The 22,132-nt window shown below is 44.0% G+C and overlaps 1 protein-coding gene across 1 annotated transcript in view; it reads left to right on the top strand.

Annotated features, from left to right (window-relative positions):
* Positions 1 to 21,839, top strand: part of LOC126292260 (uncharacterized) — a 949,965-nt gene extending 928,126 nt beyond the window's left edge. The window contains exon 7 of the mRNA XM_049986160.1: positions 21,339 to 21,839. Coding sequence (XP_049842117.1) covers positions 21,339 to 21,404 — 66 coding nt within the window. The 3' untranslated portion in view covers positions 21,405 to 21,839. The remainder of the gene's footprint in view (positions 1 to 21,338) is intronic.
* Positions 21,840 to 22,132: the final 293 nt, after the last annotated feature.

The raw sequence follows: 22,132 nt of genomic DNA, 5'->3' as shown, positions 1-22,132 counted from the left end.
CACACCTGCACATAGAGCAACAGTTTCTTCGTGATAACAACTTTGAAGTGATTCCTCGTGCTCCCTACTCAGCTGACCTGGCTCCTAGTGACTTTTGGCTTTTTCCGACAACGAAAGACACTCTCCGTGGCCGCACATTCACCAGCCGTGCTGCTATTGCCTCAGCGATTTTCCTGTGGTCAAAACAGACTCCTAAAGAAGCCTTCGCCGCTGCTATGGAATCATGGCGTCAGCGTTGTGAAAAATGTGTACGCCTGCAGGGCGATTACGTCGAGAAGTAACGCCAGTTCCATCGATTTCGGTTGATTAGTTAATTAGGAATAAAGTCGGAGGCCTTAGAACTTGAAGCACCTAGTATTACTGAAGTATCTGTACTGTGGGCGCGCCGCGAGATGGGTTACGTGATCACAGCGACGGCCGAGTGCTGTTCATGTGCGTTGCGTCTTCAGACGCCGTCGTCAGTAGTAGACTGGTACTGGATAACGTTGGTGATCAACCGACCGAGTTAGCGGGCAGGTAGGACCTTTGTCAGGCTTGTGGGGATACTTACTTCCAATCACGTCCTTCCTTCCACATACACAGAGTAGAAGGACGAATCCTCAAAGTTACAGACTAATATCCTTAACATCGGTTTGTTGCAGGATTCTCGAACATATTCTCAGTTTTTATTGAGCGTTGTTCTCAATATTCTGATGTGTGGTTTCAGCTCCACGTCACACTTAGCAATGATTTGGTGGGTAATCAAAGATACTGAACAACTGACACTGGGTGAGATATTTCTGTTTCAAAACAAAAGGTACTTCCACATACAAAGGGAAACATAACAGTAATTTGCTTCCTGTCATGAAACGATGAATGTTGACACAGCAAAATGTTGCGAACCGTCTATCAGACCTCATCTACCATTTCTGTTGATGCGTCCGGAGATGAAACAGACGGTGAAGCTTTATTAATTTGGAATAAACTACACCAGTCTCATTGATTGCTGTCCGTGCGTCGACATAGTGGACAATGAGAAGTTGTACAGAGAGCCAGTGTTATGAAATAATGAAAACAAACAGTGAACAAGCCGTCGTATGAATTACTTTTGAACACATGATCTGAAAGCTGTCTTGAGCAGCTAAATCGACAGCCAACGCATAATGGAGATATTTTGGATCTAGTAGCCACGAGCAGACCAGACCTCATCGACGGTGTCAGTGTCGAGACAGGGATTGGTGATCATGATGTTGTCATTACGAATATGGTTATGAAAGTTAAAAAGTCGGCCAAGAAAGCTAGGAGAGTATTCTTACTAGAAAGAGCATATAAGCAGTTGTTAGCATCCCACTTAGTAAATGAATCGACTTCATTTACTTCCGGTACGATGGACGTGGAAGAATTATGGGCAAATTTTAAACACATTGTAAATCAGGCATTGGACAAGTATGTGCCGAAAAAGTGGGTTACGGACGGAAAAGACCCACCGTGGTTTAACAGCGCAATTCGGAGAATGCTCAGGAAGCAAAGATAGTTGCACTCGCGGTACAACAAAGATCGGGAGAATGAGGACAGGCAAAAGTTAGTATAGATTCGTGCTGCTGTAAGAAGAGCGATGAGCGAAGCATTCAACCACTACCACCGTCATACCTTAGCAGAAGATCTTGCTGAAAAGGAAATTCTGGTAAAATCGGTAAGCGGGTCGAAGGCTTCCATCCAGTCACTCACTGATCACACTGGCCTGACAACGGAAGACAGCAAAACGAAAGCTGATATTTTAAATTTAGCATTTGAGAAATCTTTCACGCAAGGGGGATCGTACGAACATACCGCCGTTTGAGTCTCGTACAGATTCCTGTATGCAGGACATAGTGATAGACATCCCTGGGATTGTGAAGCAGCTGAATGGGTTGAAAATAAATAAATCGACAGGTTCTGATGGGATTCCAATTCGGTTTTACAGAGAGTACTCTACACCATCGGCTCCTTACTTAGCTGGCATTTATCGCGAATATCTTGCCCAATGTAAAGTCCCTAACGACTGAACAAAATCGCATGTGACGCCTGTATATAACAAGGGTAGAAGGACGGATCCTCAAAATTACAGACCAATATCCTTAACATCGATTTGTTGCATGATTCTCGAACATATTCTCAGTTCGAATATAGTGAATTTCCTTGAGACAGAGAAAATGCTGTCCATGCATCAGCACAGCTTTAGAAAGCATCGCTCCTGCGAAACGCAACTCGCCTATTTTTCACATGATATCTTGCGAACCATCGATGAAGCGTATGAGACGGATGCCATATTCCTTGACTTCCGGAAAGCGTTTGACTCGGTGCTCGGTGCTCGGTGCTCTGTGCTCGGTGCTCGGTGCTCCACTGCAGACACTTAATTAAAGTACGAGCATATGGGATTGGTTCCCAAATATGTGAGTGGCTCGAAGACTTCTTAAGTAATAGAAACCAGTACGTTGTCCTCGATGGTGAGTGTTCATCAGAGGTGAGGGTATCATCTGGAGTGCCCTATGCAAGTGTGGTAGGTCCACTGTTGTTTTCTATTTACATACATGATCTTTTGGATAGGGTGGATAGCAAAGTGCGGCTGTTTGCTGATGATGCTGTGGTGTACTGGAAGGTGTCGTCGTTGACTACGCGATTCTTTTTCCTATTCATTTGTATTAATTTACATGTATCTATATTTAGAGTTAGCTGCCATTCTTTACACCAATCACAAATCCTGTCCAAGTCATCTTGTGTCTTCCTACATTTAATGTTCGAATACTCCATTAGTAGTGTAGCGCTTGATGAAGTCAATTGGATTAAATATTTGGCCGTAACATTGCAGAGCGATATGAAGTGGGACAAGCATTGCATGGCAGTTGTGGTGAAGGTGAATGGTCGTCTTCGGTTCATTGGTAGAATTTTGGGAAGATGTGGTTCATCGGTAAAGGAGACCGCTTATAAAACACTAATACGACCTATTCTTGAGTACTCCTCGAGCGTGGGAGTCTCTAGAGGAAAGGAGGCGTTCTTTCCGTGAATCACTACTGAGGAAATTTTGAGAACCAGCATTTGAGGCTGACTGCAGTACAATTTTACTGCTGCCAACTTATATTTCGCTGAAAGACCACAAATATAAGAGAGATTAGGGCTCGTACAGAGGCATATAGGGCGTCATTTTTTCCCTCGTTCTGTTCGGGAGTGGAACAGGGAAAGAAGATGCTAGTTGTAGTACGAGGTACCCTCCGTCACGCACAGTATGGTGGATTGCGGAGTATGTATGTAGATGTAGATCTTGGAGTAACCCTCGACCGGCATATAACGTGGAAACAAACTGCCTATTGGCCTCTATCCCCGGTTTACTAACCTTTACTTAGTTTACTGACGTTTCGCCATCACGAGTGGCTGGCATTGTCGAAGCATTCGCGAGCTCGACTCCAGTTAAACACCAGCAATGGAGGGTGAAGCTCTGACAATGCCAGCCACTCGTGCTGGCGAAACGTCAGTAAAATCATCAGACGAACGGCCGAAGAACCCGAGATAGAAGCCAATAGACAGTTTGTTAACGAGTGCACAAGAAAGACCTAATAAACACCATCTGAGATACTGGCCCTACTGGGGACAGTGAAAGACGGATTTGGCCTCAAGAAAGCGGGAGTATATATATTATTCCATATGGTTGCGGAAAATCCTACATAGGTGAAACAAGCCGAATAGTAGAAGACCGCTGCAAAGTACAGCAACGCCACACGCGCCTAGGCCATCAAAGAGGCACTGGCAGAACACTGCTTGGAAACTGGACACAATGCGAGATACGAAGAGACCAAGATTTTGGCCCCTACCAGTTTCTACTGGGACAGCATCTTGAAGGAGGCCGTTGAAATTCGCGTTACGGCAGTCTCATAAACCGAGACCCAAGTTTTCAACTAAGCAAGGCATGGCAACCATTACTTAACTCCATCAAGTGGACACAAGACCCTTCTACGACGGCCGCAGAGGACACTCCGCGGGATTCTGCATCTTTCACCACCCGGCTCGACTTTCGGGGTGGCGCGGACATGGGTCAGAGCCCGCAAACGGAAAGTCGGCGGCCGCATCCGAAAGTTCGGCGGACATAAATAACACTGACAATCGGCAGACAGACCATTCCATCAGAACCACCTGATGATGGCGGAAAGGTTTTTAGCCGAAATGTCGTGGGACTTCAGCGATCGCATCCCGCTGGACACCCGAGAGCCCTGGAAACAAGCCCTAACTATTTTGTAATAGGGAAACCTCACCTACCACCATCCAACAGAAAGCCCACAGTGGACTAAAACTACTAACAGTCTGTAGGAATTACACCTCTCCAGTATCCCCCATACCTGCAAAATCCTGATCTGACGCATCCTCTACTGTGCAAATATTGCATGGATACCCATCTCACCAAAGTTCTGTCAGTCCCTCAAAGACGTCTACGCTCTCAGTCTCGCCTTCCACATCCGTTTACCTTCCCCCGCCTGCATCCTCTACCATCTTATCAAAGTCTCACCTTCCCTCACCCACATCGAACACATTCCCTACGCTATCTGCAAACTAGATTCCAGTAACCCCATTGTCTCGTCCCGATCACCAACCCTGGTAAGTTGCTGCTTCTTCACAAACGTATCCCTCTGTACCTACACTCCTGGAAATGGAAAAAAGAACACATTGACACCGATGTGTCAGACCCACCATACTTGCTCCGGACACTGCGAGAGGGCTGTACAAGCAATGATCACATGCACGGCACAGCGGACACACCAGGAACTGCGGTGTTGGCCGTCGAATGGCGCTAGCTGCGCGGCATTTGTGCACCGCCGCCGTCAGTGTCAGCCAGTTTGCCGTGGCATACGCAGCTCCATCGCAGTCTTTAACACTGGCAGCATGCCGCGACAGCGTGGACGTGAACCGTATGTGCAGTTGACGGACTTTGAGCGAGGGCGTATAGTGGGCATGCGGGAGGCCGGGTGGACGTACCGCCGAATTGCTCAACACGTGGGGCGTGAGGTCTCCACAGTACATCGATGTTGTCGCCAGTGGTCGGCGGAAGGTGCACGTGCCCGTCGACCTGGGACCGGACCGCAGCGACGCACGGATGCACGCCAAGACCGTAGGAACCTACGCAGTGCCGTAGGGGACCGCACCGCCACTTCCCAGCAAATTAGGGACACTGTTGCTCCTGGGGTATCGGCGACGACCATTCGCAACCGTCTTCATGAAGCTGGGCTACGGTCCCGCACACCGTTAGGCCGTCTTCCGCTCACGCCCCAACATCGTGCAGCCCGCCTCCAGTGGTGTCGCGACAGGCGTGAATGGAGGGACGAATGGAGACGTGTCGTCTTCAGCGATGACAGTCGCTTCTGCCTTGGTGCCAATGATGGTCGTATGCGTGTTTGGCGCCGTGCAGGTGAGCGCCACAATTAGGACTGCATACGACCGAGGCACACAGGGCCAACACCCGGCATCATGGTGTGGGGAGCGATCTCCTACACTGGCCGTATACCTCTGGTGATCGTCGAGGGGACACTGAATAGTGCACGGTACATCCAAACCGTCATCGAACCCATCGTTCTACCATTCCTAGACCGGCAAGGGAACTTGCTGTTCCAACAGGACAATGCACGTCCGCATGTTTCCCGTACCGCCCAACGTGCTCTAGAAGGTGTAAGTCAACTACCCTGGCCAGCAAGATCTCCGGATCTGTCCCCCATTGAGCATGTTTGGTACTGGATGAAGCGTCGTCTCACGCGGTCTGCACGTCCAGCAAGAACGCTGGTCCAACTGAGGCGCCAGGTGGAAATGGCATGACAAGCCGTTCCACAGGACTGCATCCAGCATCTCTACGATCGTCTCCATGGGAGAATAGCAGCCTGCATTGCTGCGAAAGGTGGATATAGACTGTACTAGTGCCGACATTGTGCATGCTCTGTTGCCTGTGTCTATGTGCCTGTGGTTCTGTCAGTGTGATCATGTGATGTATCTGACCCCAGGAATGTGTCAATAAAGTTTCCCCTTCCTGGGACAATGAATTCACGGTGTTCTTATTTCAATTTCCAGGAGTGTATATGTAGACACACTGCATTTACTATCCCAATGCAACTTCAGCCAACACAACCTCCCACACAGTGAGATCTGCCCCTACCAACTTTAAGCCTTTCCCACATATCCCACTCCACATCAGGTTGCCTGTCTCCCTATGCCTCTCCATCCATCTCTATCCCTTTCCGCTTGCACCACAACAATCCACCAATACTCCTCCTCACCCCCTATCTTACTCACCATCTGCATACCCACTATCTGCTTCGCCTCCTATCATCTGCACAGGTTCCTCAACCAACATTTTACCCACACCTGTCAGTCTCCACGTATCCTATTCTCTCCTTCCATAATACCTCTCACCCATTGTAGTTTCTGCGGTTGTTAAGTGGATGTACAGTGCTCCAGCGTTCTTTCATAGAAGTATTTCACCGCATCGCCACTGTGTTTTTAATCTGTACATATTCCTTGTCCTTTCAACCGCCCGTCACTGAGCTTTTTAATTTAAACCGACGAGAGTAGTCATAATTTTTTTCCTCTCATATTTGTTACATCATTCAGAATGCTCTTGGCTGAAGAGCAGAGCATTGTACCTCTGACTGCCCATTACCTATCCATATGGAGCGAGGGGTATGAAATAACAGTAACGAAAAAAGAAAACAACAGAAATCAACAGTCACTGATCATTTGTTTTTTGAATAATTTCTCTGGGACGTCATTTAAGATGGAGTCGTGAGAAAATGCGTTTCGATGGCTACGTATTGTTTAAGAATATGAATAAGTTATTGCAGTTACTGCCCTTCTAACTTGCATTCTCCGTTTATTCGTTGGTGTAACTATCACAAGCAGACCTTCGACTGATCCTGTATTTCTGGATTTCCTTAAGGTTTTTGACACTGTACTACACAAGCGGCTTGTAGTGAAATTGCGTGCTTCTGCAATATCGTATCAATTATGGGGTTCATGATTTCATGTCTCAGAGGTGACAGTTCGTAGTAATTGAGGGAAAATCATCGAGTAAAACCGAAGTGATTTCTGGTTTTCTACAAGGTAGTGTTACAGTAGTGGAAAACCTCTTACGTTATTTTATTTTCAAACAGCTGAACAAAACTGAACGTACTCAAACATTTCTCTCTTTACTTATTCTGATCAACACTAAACTGACACACAATGTTTTTAACGCAACACTGTCTGACTTTCAATAATCCCTGCAAAAGAATGGCACTGACTAACAATAACCTATACCTTTCATGTATCACATAACTCTCAAAAATCTTAGTTACTCGAACTACTGCAATACAGCGAGCGCCAATACTGGCAGCTAAATAAAAAATTCTAGCTACTGAATTTCCTTTTTCTGGCGGTCACACATCCAGGTCGTCCGTTTATAGTGACCTCTCAAAACTCTGGCATCTCTCTCTCCACACCCACCACTGCTGGCGGCTCACCTCCAACTGCACAACGCTACGCGCTGTTCACATCCAACTGCACAACACTACACAAGCGAATATTCCAACAATGAGTTCAACCAGCCACAGACTGCACACAGCACAGTCAGTGATTTTCATACAGAGCGCTACGTGGCGACAGCCTACTTACATGTCTTTTACCTCCTTCAGTGCCTTAGTAGTGAGTCCTGAAGAAATTTCTACTGCTAAAATGTTGGTAACTGTGATAGTGTATCTGGTATTATATTGTCACCCATGAGACACTGTAGAACAGAATTCAGTTCTTCTGACAGCAATGACCAACCAATTGGTTAATCTACTGAATCATGTGTCAGTTTACACTTAATAAAACAAGCAAAACTTCGATAGTCCGTCGTTGCAGTTGAGTGTTTTCCAGTGGTTGTCTAAATTTATTAAAACACCGAACTGTCGCCAAAGCTTCAGTCACAGTGATGGTCTGTTTTTTTCTCACATAGATAGAAATTGGCTAGCAGAAGCGCTTGCGGTGTGCTCTGCCTTGCAGCTGTTTCCTGATGCGGGCAGAGTCCTCTGTCTAAGCCTTCTCCTGATGAGTCCCTCCATGAATGAAATTTTTCTGCCCAATTCAGATGGTAAAGGACTGGTACATCACGTAATTTCGCTTTTATAGCCTCAAATGCAGAGCTGCTCATTATCCATGTTCCGAGTACGCCCTTTTTAGTAATATCAACGAGTTAGACACGGGTTGCTGATAATGTTAATGTTAAAACAGTAAATGGAGAAATGCTTTGAAGCGTTTTCTGCATGTTGACGCACAAAAATAGTTCTTTTTGTTTAGCCGAATAATTTAAATCGCTTTTCAGAATGAGATTTTCACTCTGCAGCGGAGTGTGCGCTGATATAAACCTTCCTGGCACATTAAAACTGTGTGCCTGACCGAGACTTGAACTCGGGACCTTTACCTTTCGCGGGCAAGTGCTCTACCATCTTCTTTTTTTTTTTATTAATCTCATTTTGTTCGCTTTCGTTCGTTGTATGTGCTCGGGGCGGACGTCGTAAGACATCCGATGAAGTTCGTTGGTGATCGATTAACTCAGTTTCTTTATTACAGAGGGTACGTAACCCTCTGACCGAACACGCTGAGCTACCGTGCCGGCGACCATCTGAGCCACCGAAGCACGACTCACGCCCGGTACTCACACCATCACTTCTGCCAGTATCTCGTCTCCTACCTTCCAAACTTTACAGAAGCTCTTCTGCGAACCATGTCTCTGTAGTATCCTTTCTTTCAGGAGTGCTAGTTCTACAGGTTCGCAGAAGAGCTTCTGTAAAGTTTGGAAGGTAGGAGACGAGATACTGGCAGAAGTGAAGGTGTGAGTAGCGGGCGTGGGTCGTGCTTCGGTAGCTCAGATGGTAGAACACTTCCCCGCGAAACGCAAGAGGTCCCGAGTTCGAGTCTCGGTCGGGCACACAGTTTTAATCTGCCAGGAAGTTTTTAAAATCCCTTTTGTCGATATAATACCACAAAGCACTTTTTTTGGCTCTATTTAACATGACGTGAAAATTTTGCGCATTTCCGTTCAGAAATTAAAAAGGTGTTCCCGCCAGGTATTCGTTGCAGTCAAAGTATCGACATAAACGATGATCTTTTTCAATAATTTTTACGCTAAAATTTTGTCTAGCATTCTCTTCAAGGCAGATACAGAAACATTACTTTAAAATGAAGCACGGAGTATTGCAAAAAGATACCATATACTTTTGTGGAGACTTATTTAGCCGTAATTGGCAATAGCTAGTAGTTAAACCTACATTTGGATTTTTTTCTAGAAGTTCTTCCAACTTATCTGATTGCCTTCTTTGTGCTAAGATAATGTGATTTGTTGGCCTTGCAACCTTTACTAAACACACACTACACTATTGGATCACTTTTTGTGGCGACTCGAGTTTAAGTTTTAATTACAAGCAAACGAGTAGGTCTACCTATTTTCTGCACAGCATATGTTTTGTTGTCATCAGAGCCGTGCGAACGTACAAAAATGGTTCAAACGGCGCTAAGCAGTATGGGACTTAACATCTGAGGTCATCAGTCCCCTAGACTTAGAACTACTTAAGCCTAAATAACCTAAGGACATCACACACATCCATGTCCGAGGCAGGATTAGAACCTGCGACCGTAGCAGCAGCGCTGTTCCAGACTGAAGCGAACGTACAATTACATCTTTATTCAACACAGAGAATAGGAAGATGTGTAAGGGAGTTGTAGCTGGGGAGAAAAGGAAGTGGATGGAAGACCGGAGAAAAATGGCGAAAGGGGTTAATGAGGAACGTTAGAAGATCATCTATGGACTAATTAAGGCTAAGAAGTGACGGGTGATAGAAAATCTCAGGATGATCAGTAAAGAAGCAAAGGAAGACGAGAATGTATAGGAAATCAAGGATATGTGGAACGGATGTTTCGAAAAGTTATTAAACCCCAATGGAAATATGGAAGAGGAAAATGAGGAGTTAAGGTATGTTGAGGGTGTCGACATAGACCTAACCTGGACAGAAGCAGAAAAGCAATAAAGACCACCAAAGGAGGAAAAGCTCATGGACTAGATGAATTAAGTGTGGAGATGGTTTTAACTGCTGCTGTTGTTGGAATGCAGTGGCTCAATTGTGTCGAAAGAACTGTATGTAAAGAAAGAAGGGCACCTGGTGGCTGGAAAGACGGTTGTAGTATCAGGTTTTAAGAAGTTGCAGGAAGCTGTCAGAATTATAGGAGAGGTAGTCTGATGTGTCATGGTGGCAAGGTGTTTGAGAATATCTTGGAAAGGAAAGTATGGAAGACAGTAAGACGAGGACTGATAGAGTAGTAGTATTGATTTAGACAAGGAATGTCAATGGCAGGTCTAATCTTGAGTGTGAGGCAGTTCCAAGAGGGCCACTACGAATTTTTTTAGTATATTTAAAATATTTTAGTAATAGGACATGAAAATATGAAAGTAATGGTGTTTACAGGCGAATTAATTATGTGGGGAAACGTAGAAGGATATGTGCAAGAAAGGGTAAATGTATGGAAGGAAATGGAGGAAGTTGGATAGGGGAACAGTATGGAGTGAAATGTAATGTAACAAGGTGTGAATGATGGTGGCTATGAGAAATAAGATGAGAGTGGAAACGACTACAAATATTAGAGAGCAAGCACTAAAGGAAGTGGAAGGCGTAAAAGAAGACAATGGGAGAATGAAAAGGAAATTACTGTAAGGGGAAGAAGGCCAGCACATTGATCTCTGCAGAGTGGAAGAGCGTGGTGTGGAACAAGGGTGTACTGCCAAAATGTAGGCGAATGTTACACTGAGGGTATTACGTTCCAATACTCTTGTATGTATCAGAAATGTTCGTAATGAAGAAAAGGTGATCGGGATACAGCCTTGCGAGATAAAATTTTAAAGAAGGAGAATATTACATACTAGAATGGATAGAGTGACGAGTGAGATGGTGAGGGAAGTAGTGGAAAAGAATTCTATGCAAAAGACTATAGGAAAGACAAGATTAATGTGGTATGGGTTTGTTAGAAGGAGGGGAGTTGTCTGGATACTGAGATAGGTGATAGGAGGCAGGAGGTCTAGAGCGAGGCGGAAGGATAGATGGACCGCTGGAGTGAAGGAATGTGTGAAGGAGAACGGAGAAGATAGGGGCTTAGTGGACGTTGTGGGGGAAAAAGATGGAGAGCCGTATGTTGGAAACCGAGGCAGCCAGGGGTTGCAGACTGTATAAGGCGGTAATGTTGACTTCTGTTTTACGAGCCAGACGTATCTCCCAGATCGCAGCAACTGGAACAGGTCATCCGATGAAACACTGACACACGTTGCCACGTAGGCGAAAGCCTCTAGATTAAAATAATAACGTCCAGGAAACTGTTCTACATGTGCATCTATACTTCACAAGTCACGTGGTGGTGTGTGGTCGAAAGTACTTCGTGGAGGTGGGTAGTGTTCAACGTCCCGTCGATAACGAGGTCATTAGAGACGGAAGTACCTCGTTTAATGCTGTACCTTCCCCCATTTCCTGTTTCTGCCGCGAATGATCTGCGGGAAGAACGATTGCTGATAAGACTCTGTGTGGTCTCGACTCTCTCTCACGTTACCTGTACGGTCTTTTTACGAAATATACCTAGGAGGAAGCGATGTGTCGATTGTCCCTCCTAGGAAAATGCACTCTCGGAATTTAAAAGTAAACCACACATTGAAGCATAACACCTGTCTTGTAGCGCCTGCCACTTACTAAACGAAACTGCTATGCAACACGCTGCTCTTCTTTGGATTTTGTCTATTTCCTCGATCAGTCCTGTGTTGCATTGGTCCCAGATTGGCGAACATTATTCAAGTGTGGGTGGGACGAGGGTTTTATAAGTACCTCCTCCTTCGTGGATGGAGCACGCTTGTTGAGGGTACTTCCAATGAAGTTCAGTGTGGCATTCCCCTAAACGCATGTTTCGAGACATTTAGTGGATGTGAATGCTTCCAAGGATAGTTCTTTTATCGTATAATCACACAATAGTGGGTCTTTATGTGTATTTTTGAGCAATACGTTTACATTTGTTTACGTTGAGAGTCAACTGCCAATGCACCAAGCGTCCATCCTCTGTAGGTCTTCACGCTACAACTTTTTAGCCTTGCGACTTCTCTCTATGCCACATCACCATCGAGGAAAATGCTCATGGAAGTCGCGACGTTATCCAGTGGGTTGCTTATGAAGTGGGTGATTTTGCTGACTGAGGACGAACCGCGGGATAGGTCATGTGGACATATGGATAGAAATGCGTTTCAAGGGAAGTACGCCCACTTGGAGGTTGTAATGCTACCCACCCACACATCGTCGTTGAAGTTCTCATTCTTCACACAAATCCTGAAAACTTCGAGAGGATTAAGATTACAAAAGAAGAAACCTTTTAACTTATCTTCTTTATTTTCATTGCTATTGTTGTCACTGGGTCAAAATCTTGTGTCTGGGAGTACATTCTTGATGCTGAAATTAACAGGTTCCTGACGACGAAATATCTGATGAAGAGTTGTCTGTAGCTGTGAATATCTTTTTATTTTATCCCGTTCTTCTATACGACACTGACCTCACAATCTCCATTTCTGTCACACCTCGAATTACCGTATTAGAGACAAGGTTAGCAAAATATATGCATTTCGATCTCTGGCATGCCCACCGCTACTTACATTCTGCAGTACTCACAAATACCGAAGAATTTACAAACCAAAAGGGTTTACAAACTTTCTCGACAGGAGGAGAATCTTTACCAAATTATGTCATTATTTCATAAACAAATCCAGAAAAATTTTAATAACTAGCGTTAGATTGCTCAATTAATAATATGAATTTTAAGTACGCAAGAAATTTTGTAATTCCAATTATTTCTCAACGCAGAGTAATTTCAACTGTTAGTATATATCGATTGTAGCACATAAATTCCTTTTTATACATTTTAGCCTGAAATATAACACATCGTATACAAAATCATATAAATTATTAAAGTGAAACAGCCGAGGTATTTTTAACCTACGCAAGAATCGATAGCACACATGGTATCGGTTGTTGTTGTTGTTGTCTTCAGACCTGAGACTGGTTTGATGCAGCTCTCCATGCTACTCTGTCCTGTGCAAGCTTCTTCATCTCCCAGTACCTACTCCAACCTAAAGCCTTCTTAATCTGCTTAGTGTGTTCATCTCTTGGTCTCCCTCTACGATTTTTACCCTCCACGCTGCCCTCCAATGCTAAATTTGTGATCCCTTGATCCCTTCTTCTAGTCAAGTTGTGCCACAAACTTCTCTTCTCCCCAATCCTATTCAATACCTCCTCATTAGTTACGTGATCTATCCACCTTATCTTCAGCATTCTTCTGTAGCACCACATTTCGAAAGCTTCTATTCTCTTCTTGTCCAAACTAGTTATCGTCCATGTTTCACTTCCATACATGGCTACACTCCATACAAATACTTTCAGAAACGAATTCCTGATACATAAATCTATATTCGATGTTAACAAACTTCTCTTCTTCAGAAACGCTTTCCTTGCCATTGCCAGTCTACATTTTATATTCACTCTACTTCGACCATCATCAGTTATTTTGCTCCCCAAACAGCAAAACTCCTTTACTACTTTTAGTGTCTCATTTCCTAATCTAATTCCCTCAGCATCACCCGATTTAATTTGACTACATTCCATTATCCTCGTTTTTCTTTTGTTAATGTTCATCTTATATCCTCCTTTCAAGACACTGTCCATTCCGTTCAACTGCTCTTCCAACTCCTTTGCTGTCTCCGACAGAAATTACAATGTCATCGGCGAACCTCAAAGTTTTTACTTATTCTCCATGAATTTTAATACCCACTCCGAATTTTCTTTTGTTTCCTTTACTGCTTGCTCAATATACAGATTGAATAACATCGGGGAGAGGCTACAACCCTGTCTCACTCCTTTCCCAACCGCTGCTTCCCTTCCATGCCCCTCGACTCTTTTGACTGACATCTGGTTTCTGTACAAATTGTAAATAGCCTTTCGCTCCCTGTATTTTACCCCTGCCACCTTCAGAATTTGAAGGAGAGCATTCCAGTCAACATTGTCAAAAGCTTTCTCTAAGTCTATAAAGGCTAGAAACGTAGGTTTGCTTTTTCTTAATCTTTCTTCTAAGAGAAGTCGTAAGGCCAGTATTGCCTCACGTGTTCCAACGTTTCTACGGAATCCAAACTGATCCTCCCCGAGATCCGCATCTATCAGTTTTTCCATTCGTCTGTAAAGAGTTCACGTTAGTATTTTGCAGCTGTGACTTATTAAACTGATAGTTCGGTAATTTTCACATCTGTCAGCACCTGCTTTCTTTGGGATTGGAATTATTATATTCTTCTTGAAGTCTGAGGGTATTTCGCCTGTTTCATATATCTAGCTCACCACCTGGTAGAGTTTTGTCAGGGCTAGCTCTCCAAAGGCCGTCAGTAGTTCTAATGGAATGTTGTCTACTCCCGGGGCCTTGTTTCGACTCAAGTCTTTCAGTGCTCTGTCAAACTCTTCACACAGTATCTTATCTCCCATTTCGTCTTCATCTACATCCTCTTCCATTTCCATAATATTGTCCTCAAGTACATCGCCCTTGTAAAGACCCTCTATATACTCCTTCCACCTTTCTGCTTTCCCTTCTTTGCTTAGAACTGGGTTGCCATCTGAGCTCTTGATATTCATACACGTGGTTCTCTTCTCTCCAAAGGTCTCTTTAATTTTCCTGTAGGCAGTATCTGTCTTACCCCTAGTGAGATAAGCTTCTACATCCTTACATTTGTCCTTTAACCTTCCCTGCTTAGCCATTTTGCACTTCCTGTCGATCTCGTTTTTGAGACGTTTGTATTCCTTTCTGTCTGGTTCATTTACTGCATTTTTATATTTTCTCCTTTCATCGATCAAATTCAATATTTCTTCTGTTGCCCAAGGATTTCTACTAGCCCTCGTCTTTTTACCTACCTTATCCTCTGCTGCCTTCACTACTTCATCCCTCAGAGCTACCCATTCTTCTTCTACTGTGTTTCTTTCCCCCATTCCTGTCAATTGTTCCCTTATGCTCTCCTTGAAACTCTGTACAACCTCTGGTTCTTTCAGCTTATCCAGATCCCATGTCCTTAAATTCACACGTTTTTGCAGTTTCTTCAGTTTTAATCTACAGGTCATAACAAATAGATTGTGGTCAGAATCCATATCTGCCCCTGGAAATGTCCTACAATTTGAAACCCGATTCCTAAATCTCTGTCTTACCATTATATAATCTATCTGATACCTTTTAGTATCTCCAGGATTCTTCCATGTATACAACCTTCTTTTATGATTCTTGAACCAAGTATAAGCTATGTTCTGTTCTGTGCAAAATTCTACCAGACGGCTTCTTCTTTCATTTCTTAGCCCCAATCCATATTCACCCACTATGTTTCCTTCTCTCCCTTTTCCTACTGACGAATTCCAGTCACCCATGACTATTAAATTTTCGTCTCCCTTCACTAACTGAATAATTCCTTTCATCTCATCATACATTTCATCAATTTCTTCATCATCTGCAGAGCTAGTTGGCATATAAACTTGTACTACTGTAATAGGCTTGAACTTTGTGTCTATCTTGGCCACAATAATCCGTTCACTATGCTGTTTGTAGTAGCTTACCCGCACTCCTATTTTTTTTTAAATTCATTATTAAACCTACTCCTGCATTACCCCTATTTGATTTTGTATTTGTAGCCCTGTATTCACCTGACCAAAAGTCTTGTTCCTCCTGCCACCGAACTTCACTAATTCCCGCTATATCTAACTTTGACGTATCCATTTCCCTTTTTAAATTTTCTAACCTACCTGCCCGATTAAGGGATCTGACATTCCACGCTCCGATCCGTTGAACGCCAGTTTTCTTTCTCCTGATAACGACGTCCTCCTGAGTAGTCCCCGCCCGGAGATCCGAATGGGGGACTATTTCACCTCCGGAATATTTTACCCAAGAGGACGCCATCATCATTTAATCATACAGTAAAGCTGCATGTCCTCGGGAAAAATTACGGCTGTAGTTTCCCCTTGGTTTCAGCCGTTCGCAGTACCAGCACAGCAAGGCCGTTTTGGTTAATGTTGCAAGGCCAGATCAGTCAGTCATCCAGACTGTTGTTGCTCCTGCAACTACTGAAAAGGCTGCTGCCCCTCTTCAGGAACCACATGTTTGTCTGGCCTCTCAACAGATACCCCTCCGTTGTGGTTGCACCTACGGTACGGCCATCTGTATCGCTGAGGCACGCAAGCCTTGCCACCAACGGGAAGGTCCATGGTTCATGGATTATCTCAATTTTAAAAAAAGGTAGTGTTAGAGGAGGATGATTCATTATAAGGTGGAGATAAAAGATCTTTAGCAAATTATGTTCCGGATTCCAGCATGCTTCAAATACTTCAAGTCAGTAACTTCTGTTAACCAATACAACGGAAAACCAGTCAAAGTAGCAAATTGCATTGTTTTTATTTATTTGATGAGTAGTTTCGGGCGGGGATCAATTTTCAGCACATCTAGATAGTCAGAATGGTATTTCCAAAAATATAGTAACCATATCAAAACTACACAAGGTGGTCCATTGATCGTGACCGGGCCAAATATCTCACCAAATAAGCGTCAAACGAAAAAAACTACAAAGAACGAAACTTGTCTGACTTGAAGGTGGAAACCAGATGGCGCTATGGTTGGCCCGCTAAATGGCTCTGCCATAAGGCAAACGGATATCAGCTAAGATTTGTTGTATTTTAGATGGGTTTCATACCTAACTTCTGCACCCAGTCTGTCAAGGCAAGTAAATCAGCATTTGTATGCTGGATGGCTGTCCGCTACTCATACAGTAGTGTGTCAACGGCTGCTACATACTGGCAAGAAGTCAGAACCTGTTAGCACACCCTCCACGTGGTCTCCCGGCATCCTGTCTGATCACCTGCAACCATTCCTTTGTGCATTCGGACGGACTTGGGCAATTCCAGCAGGACAATGCGACACCTCAAATGTCCAGAATTGCTGCACATTGGCTCCAAGAACACTCATTTGAGTTTAAGCACTTCCGCTGGCGACCAAACTCCCCAGACATGAACATTATTGAACATATCTGGAAGGCCTTGCAACGTGCTATTCAGCAGACATCTCCACCCCCTCGTACTCTTACGGATTTCTTGACAGAACTGCAGGATCCATGGTGTCAGTTCCCTCCAGCACTACATCAGACATTAGTCGAGTCCATACCAAGTCATGTTGCGGCACTTCTACGCGATCGCGGGTGCCCTACACAACATTAGGCAGGTGTACCGATTTCTGTGGCTCAGTGTATTACTGTTACGTTCAAAATGGTCTATAATGTAGGCTGGTAACTCATTTCCTGCTCTGAAATCGGCAAGCTCGTCACCCGGGCTGGCACTATTGCGTGTGGAGGTCATTTGCATGTCAGTGTCTCGTTACGTAGCGCACTCTGCACACTTTTGACGTCTCTCTCGCGGGTAGTTTGCCCGGGCGTCCCAGACGGACGCGGGATTGTCCCGGCCATATCTGCCGGCCTGATCGCTTCGCGAGTGCCGGGCGGCTTCCAGAGTCGCCGAGGGACGGGTTTGGCATGCGAATCGCCGCCGGAATTATCGTAATTTTACGCGCTGCTAACTGCTGTTTACGAGGATCGCGCGGCATTATTCATGAGCGCCGGAAAGCGCGGCTGATCGCTAGGGTGGGCTGTCGACCCGCTTAAACTGATTCCCTGTTGGGGGTCCGGCCCCCGGTACGGCTCAAAGTGTGAGCTGATGCGCCCCCCAGAGTGCGATATGGTCGGTGAACGTGCGAGATGGGCTGCGCGGTTGTGCGTGTGCGACCTGTGAGACCGACAGCGGTCAGTCCGCAGAACTCTCGACGTCAGCTTCTCCGCCTTCAATCGCGTAGAGCTCGTAACGACCCAGTAGATTTCGTATTTGGAGTCACGTCACTCTCAGATCAAACCTTCTGGCAGACTTGGGTGCAATAAACTTTTGGCATTCTGAGGGGAGCGGGAGAAAAATGCAGTGAGCGAAATGTTGTTTTAGCCGGGCGGTGTGGCCGAGCAGTTCTAGGTGCTTCAGTCTGGAACCGCGTGACCGCTACGGTCGCAGGTTCGAATCCTGCCTCGGGCATGGATGTGTGCGATGTCCTTATGTTAGTTAGGTTTAAGTAGTTCTAAGTTCTAGGGGACTGCTGACCTCAGATGTTAAGTCCCATAGTGCTCAGAGCCATTTGAAACTTTTTTTTCTTTTTTTTTGAAAGGTTAAGAACTAATGAGGAGGTATTGAATAGGACTGGGGAGAAGAGAAGTTTGTGGCACAACTTGACTAGAAGAAGGGATCGGTTGCTAGGACATTTTCTGAGGCACGAAGGGATCACCAATTTAGTACTGAAGGGCAGCGTGGAGGGTAAAAATCGTAGAGGGAGACCAAGAGATGAATACACTAAGCAGATTCAGAAGGACGTAGGTTGCAGTAGGTACTGGGAGATGAAGAAGCTAGCACAGGATAGAGTAGCATGGAGAGCTGCATCAAACCAGTCTCAGGACTGAAGACCACCACAACAACAACGTATGTAGTATTATCAGGTATGGGTTGCACGGCTATAATGCACATTAAATGTCTAAAGCTGTATTCTGCAGGTTTTGTAATTATAGAATAGGGTGGGAAATGAAAAATAATGTTGAGAAACACCTTGAATAAGAGAAGCACTCCGCCATCTTGTGTTGTGTGTACAACATCGAAGCAATTTGGGCAGTGGCAATCAGTGACAAAATATAATGTGCAACAGTGTAATGTCAATCAAGAGCTCCGCCATTACACAAGTGATGCAAGTGAAGCAGCAAGAGGATGCAACTGCTGTGATATACATAGTCAGCAACAAAGAAGAAAACCAGCAGAAGACATCACTGATTTCGATTTCTAGATATACACTGCTCCCCTCCTTCCCCCCAAATGCCATACGAGCAGCTACACTAAAAAACAAAGTGTTCTCGATTATTCTGGTTTAAGACTGTTTATTTTTAAGTAACATTTCTCGATATATGTGTGTATGTACAAACGCTTGAAGATGAACAAAACACGTTCGAAACGCGTTGCATTATGTTAGATTAAGCATCAAATAAAAAGTGACTGGTAGCAGAAACTTGAAATAAATAATACTCAGCGTTATTTTGTTCCGTTGTTGCAACTACAACAAAATGCGTGTTTTTGTCACCAGATGCGTCATGAATGGTCTGTAAGTAAAGACTTTTACAATCTGATTTGTTTTGATGATCGAGAAACACTTTGTTAATACCTTGTTGGTTTTTAATTACGGTAATTTCTTCTTGGTTTTTTCGCCTGCATCAGGAAATGCCATTGGCTAGCAAGCTTTTGGTTTCTTTCTTCTTTACACGCTGATACCTGTTGTCTAATTTTCACTGCTGTCCAGAATTGTGCATTTCTTTGTTTTGCACAGCACACTTTTTCGTTCACCTCTGTTCACTCATTATTTGTATAGTTCTAAGTTTATATTGTGACTTTTAGTGTTACCAACATTGCCGCTGTTTGGCCTTTGATGCCACTAGTTTTTCTTTGACCAATAATTCTTTATTTTCTTCTTTTTCTCTGCAGTTACGTACATGTGTGTTGTTCTATTGAAGTATGCTGTGTTTATATACTGTGTAAGAGCAAATATTGGACCCCAGACACTCCATAAAATAAATGAAGGAAGCACATGGAAAACAAAGTGGGTTTCTGCATTTTTCATCCTCTCCCACTCAACCCCCCCCCCCCCCCCCCCCCCCCGGGCCTCAATTTCACTTCTTGCTCCTCACCTTATCCTCCAAGTCACTTTACTGCACACTACTGCGTCCGCAGTTCGTGGTCTAGTGGTTAGCGTTGCTGGCTCTGGATCGCGGGGTCCCTGGTTCTATTCCCGGCCGGGTTGGGGATTTTCTCCGCCCAGGGACTGGGTGTCTGTGTTTTTGACATTGTATTGTGTAAAAATTGGACTGTGAAAAAACTGGGACTTTGTACGGGCACCGATGACAGCGCAGTTGAGCAGCCTACAAAGCAAACATCATCATCATCACACTACTGCATACTTCACTCATCTTTGCTTCTCCCTCCATCACGTCTTCACCACAAAAAAAACTCCGTCACCATTCCTTCGTTAGTTTTACACAGCAACATAATTAAATAGAATAGGAGACGTGTTCCACATCAGCTAAGGTAAACATGTGCTCATACCTACTCGAGAATGCATTTCTTCTTGTTTTGCTCCATAATAATACCTCTGAAAGTTGCCTACTCTGCAATCTTACCATTAAGAGTACCAGTACATGTATTCCACGGCCAGAGGTATCAGAACGGTTTTCGCATATAACTTTCGACTCGTTCGTTTCCAGCACAGGAACGCTTTTGTCAAACTGATACATTTATCCTTCTCCGTCATCCTAGAAAGTATGTAACATCATTACGGAATCACACTGAATATTCATACATTAACAAGCGCCGGCACCCATAACGTTGACGCTCTTTAGTGCCACTGGATGACGCTTGTGGGCATGTGTTCCTATCTAAAACTTGATCTACTAAGTCCCGTCTACAACCTCTAAAATTGTGTAGCATGAATTTCGAATCACCCAGTGTATAACATACGCTTAAATGTCTCAATAAAATGCCTTCTCCAGGTCGTATGTAGTTCCTGCAATGGACTAAAAATTGCGTCATTTCGCGTTTGATAAAAGAACTATTTTACAGCACAATATAACAATAACTATTTTGTGGCTACTACGCTGCTGCATGGCCTACAGTATATTATTTGCAGTGTTGACAGTGGTCAGACACAAAGTATTGCCAGCCTCAAGTATTCCAATTCAGAAGTTAGAAGTCCAACAATCCAATGATTTGCAGGCGTTAGGTCTAAGTAGAGTGCACACATTTCAACGTTGTCCATTTTAAATGAGGGTCCAACGTGTGGGTGAAGAAAGTGTAGCCAGGGAGGAAGGTGGTGCAGAGGACGCACGTCTTGTAACAAGTGTCTGTGTACCATCAGTGTGAGCAGTTAGCTTTCTCTCTGTGAAAGGCTGGCACTCGTGATGCACTGAAAACTGCCTCGTCATTCTAGATGCAAAATGGTTGTTAGAAACAACCAGTGCCAATTACCTCACTGAATCTTTAGTTATTTGCTTAATGAAATACCTACAAAAATGAAATATCATTTACCTTTAGTCATTATAATGACAAAATTGTTCAAAATGTTTTTGTCCAATGCTCTACTTGTAACCAGGGATGAGATGGTTATCATGCGTTTTTTCATTGTTTCAGGTGAGTCTGCCTGATGGTGAGGGAGTACCCCTGGAATATGCATTGGTAAGCATAAAAAAACACTGAAAGTAGTCTGACAACTTCCAATCGTTACAGTGATAAAGTGCTCTGCAAGTGACGTGTAGTACTCGCAAATACAGTCCTTTTTATTTTAGGCATGGCTGTGATTTTGAGCAACGAATTAGTTTGCCATTTTCAGGAGCCTAAAATTAAATTTATGTAATAAATACAAAACCAACACAGTGAACCGAGTTTTCTGGACCTGAAACTAGTTTCGTAGATGGTAAAATTAACTTTGATATTTACATGAAACCCACCACAACAGATAACGTCATTCATGTCTCTTCTCGTCACCGCTTTGAGCATAAACTGGAAATATTTCACGCTATGATCGACCATACCACCGAGGTACCCTTATACTATTCTGCTTTTGCTGCAGAATTCAAAAACTTGAAGTACTGTCTAAAACGGATATTAAAGAAAAAAGTTACAATAATAAAAGCAACAAGAATATAAATTTCTATACACTTAACAAAAATGCCTCACTGTTAAGAAGAACACTACAGTCCAATTTATAGGTGACATTTAATATCGTATAGCCAATAATAAAAAACCTCCAAATATCTCTGATCTGAAGTATATAAAACGTTATGTAATTTATGTCCGAGTTCTCATATAGGACAGAAAGGGACGGAATTTAAGATCCGCTTGCATGAGCACTTGATCCACAAAGATGGCGTAAATTCATATAAGTCAACTTTTGAAGAACATCTAAAAACATGCTCTACATAGAA

The sequence above is a fragment of the Schistocerca gregaria genome, chromosome 9 (assembly GCF_023897955.1).
Source record: "Schistocerca gregaria isolate iqSchGreg1 chromosome 9, iqSchGreg1.2, whole genome shotgun sequence".
Lineage (NCBI taxonomy): Eukaryota > Metazoa > Arthropoda > Insecta > Orthoptera > Acrididae > Schistocerca > Schistocerca gregaria.
The sequence above is the reverse complement of the archived record's forward strand: the minus strand, read 5'-3'. Positions and strand labels throughout refer to the sequence as shown.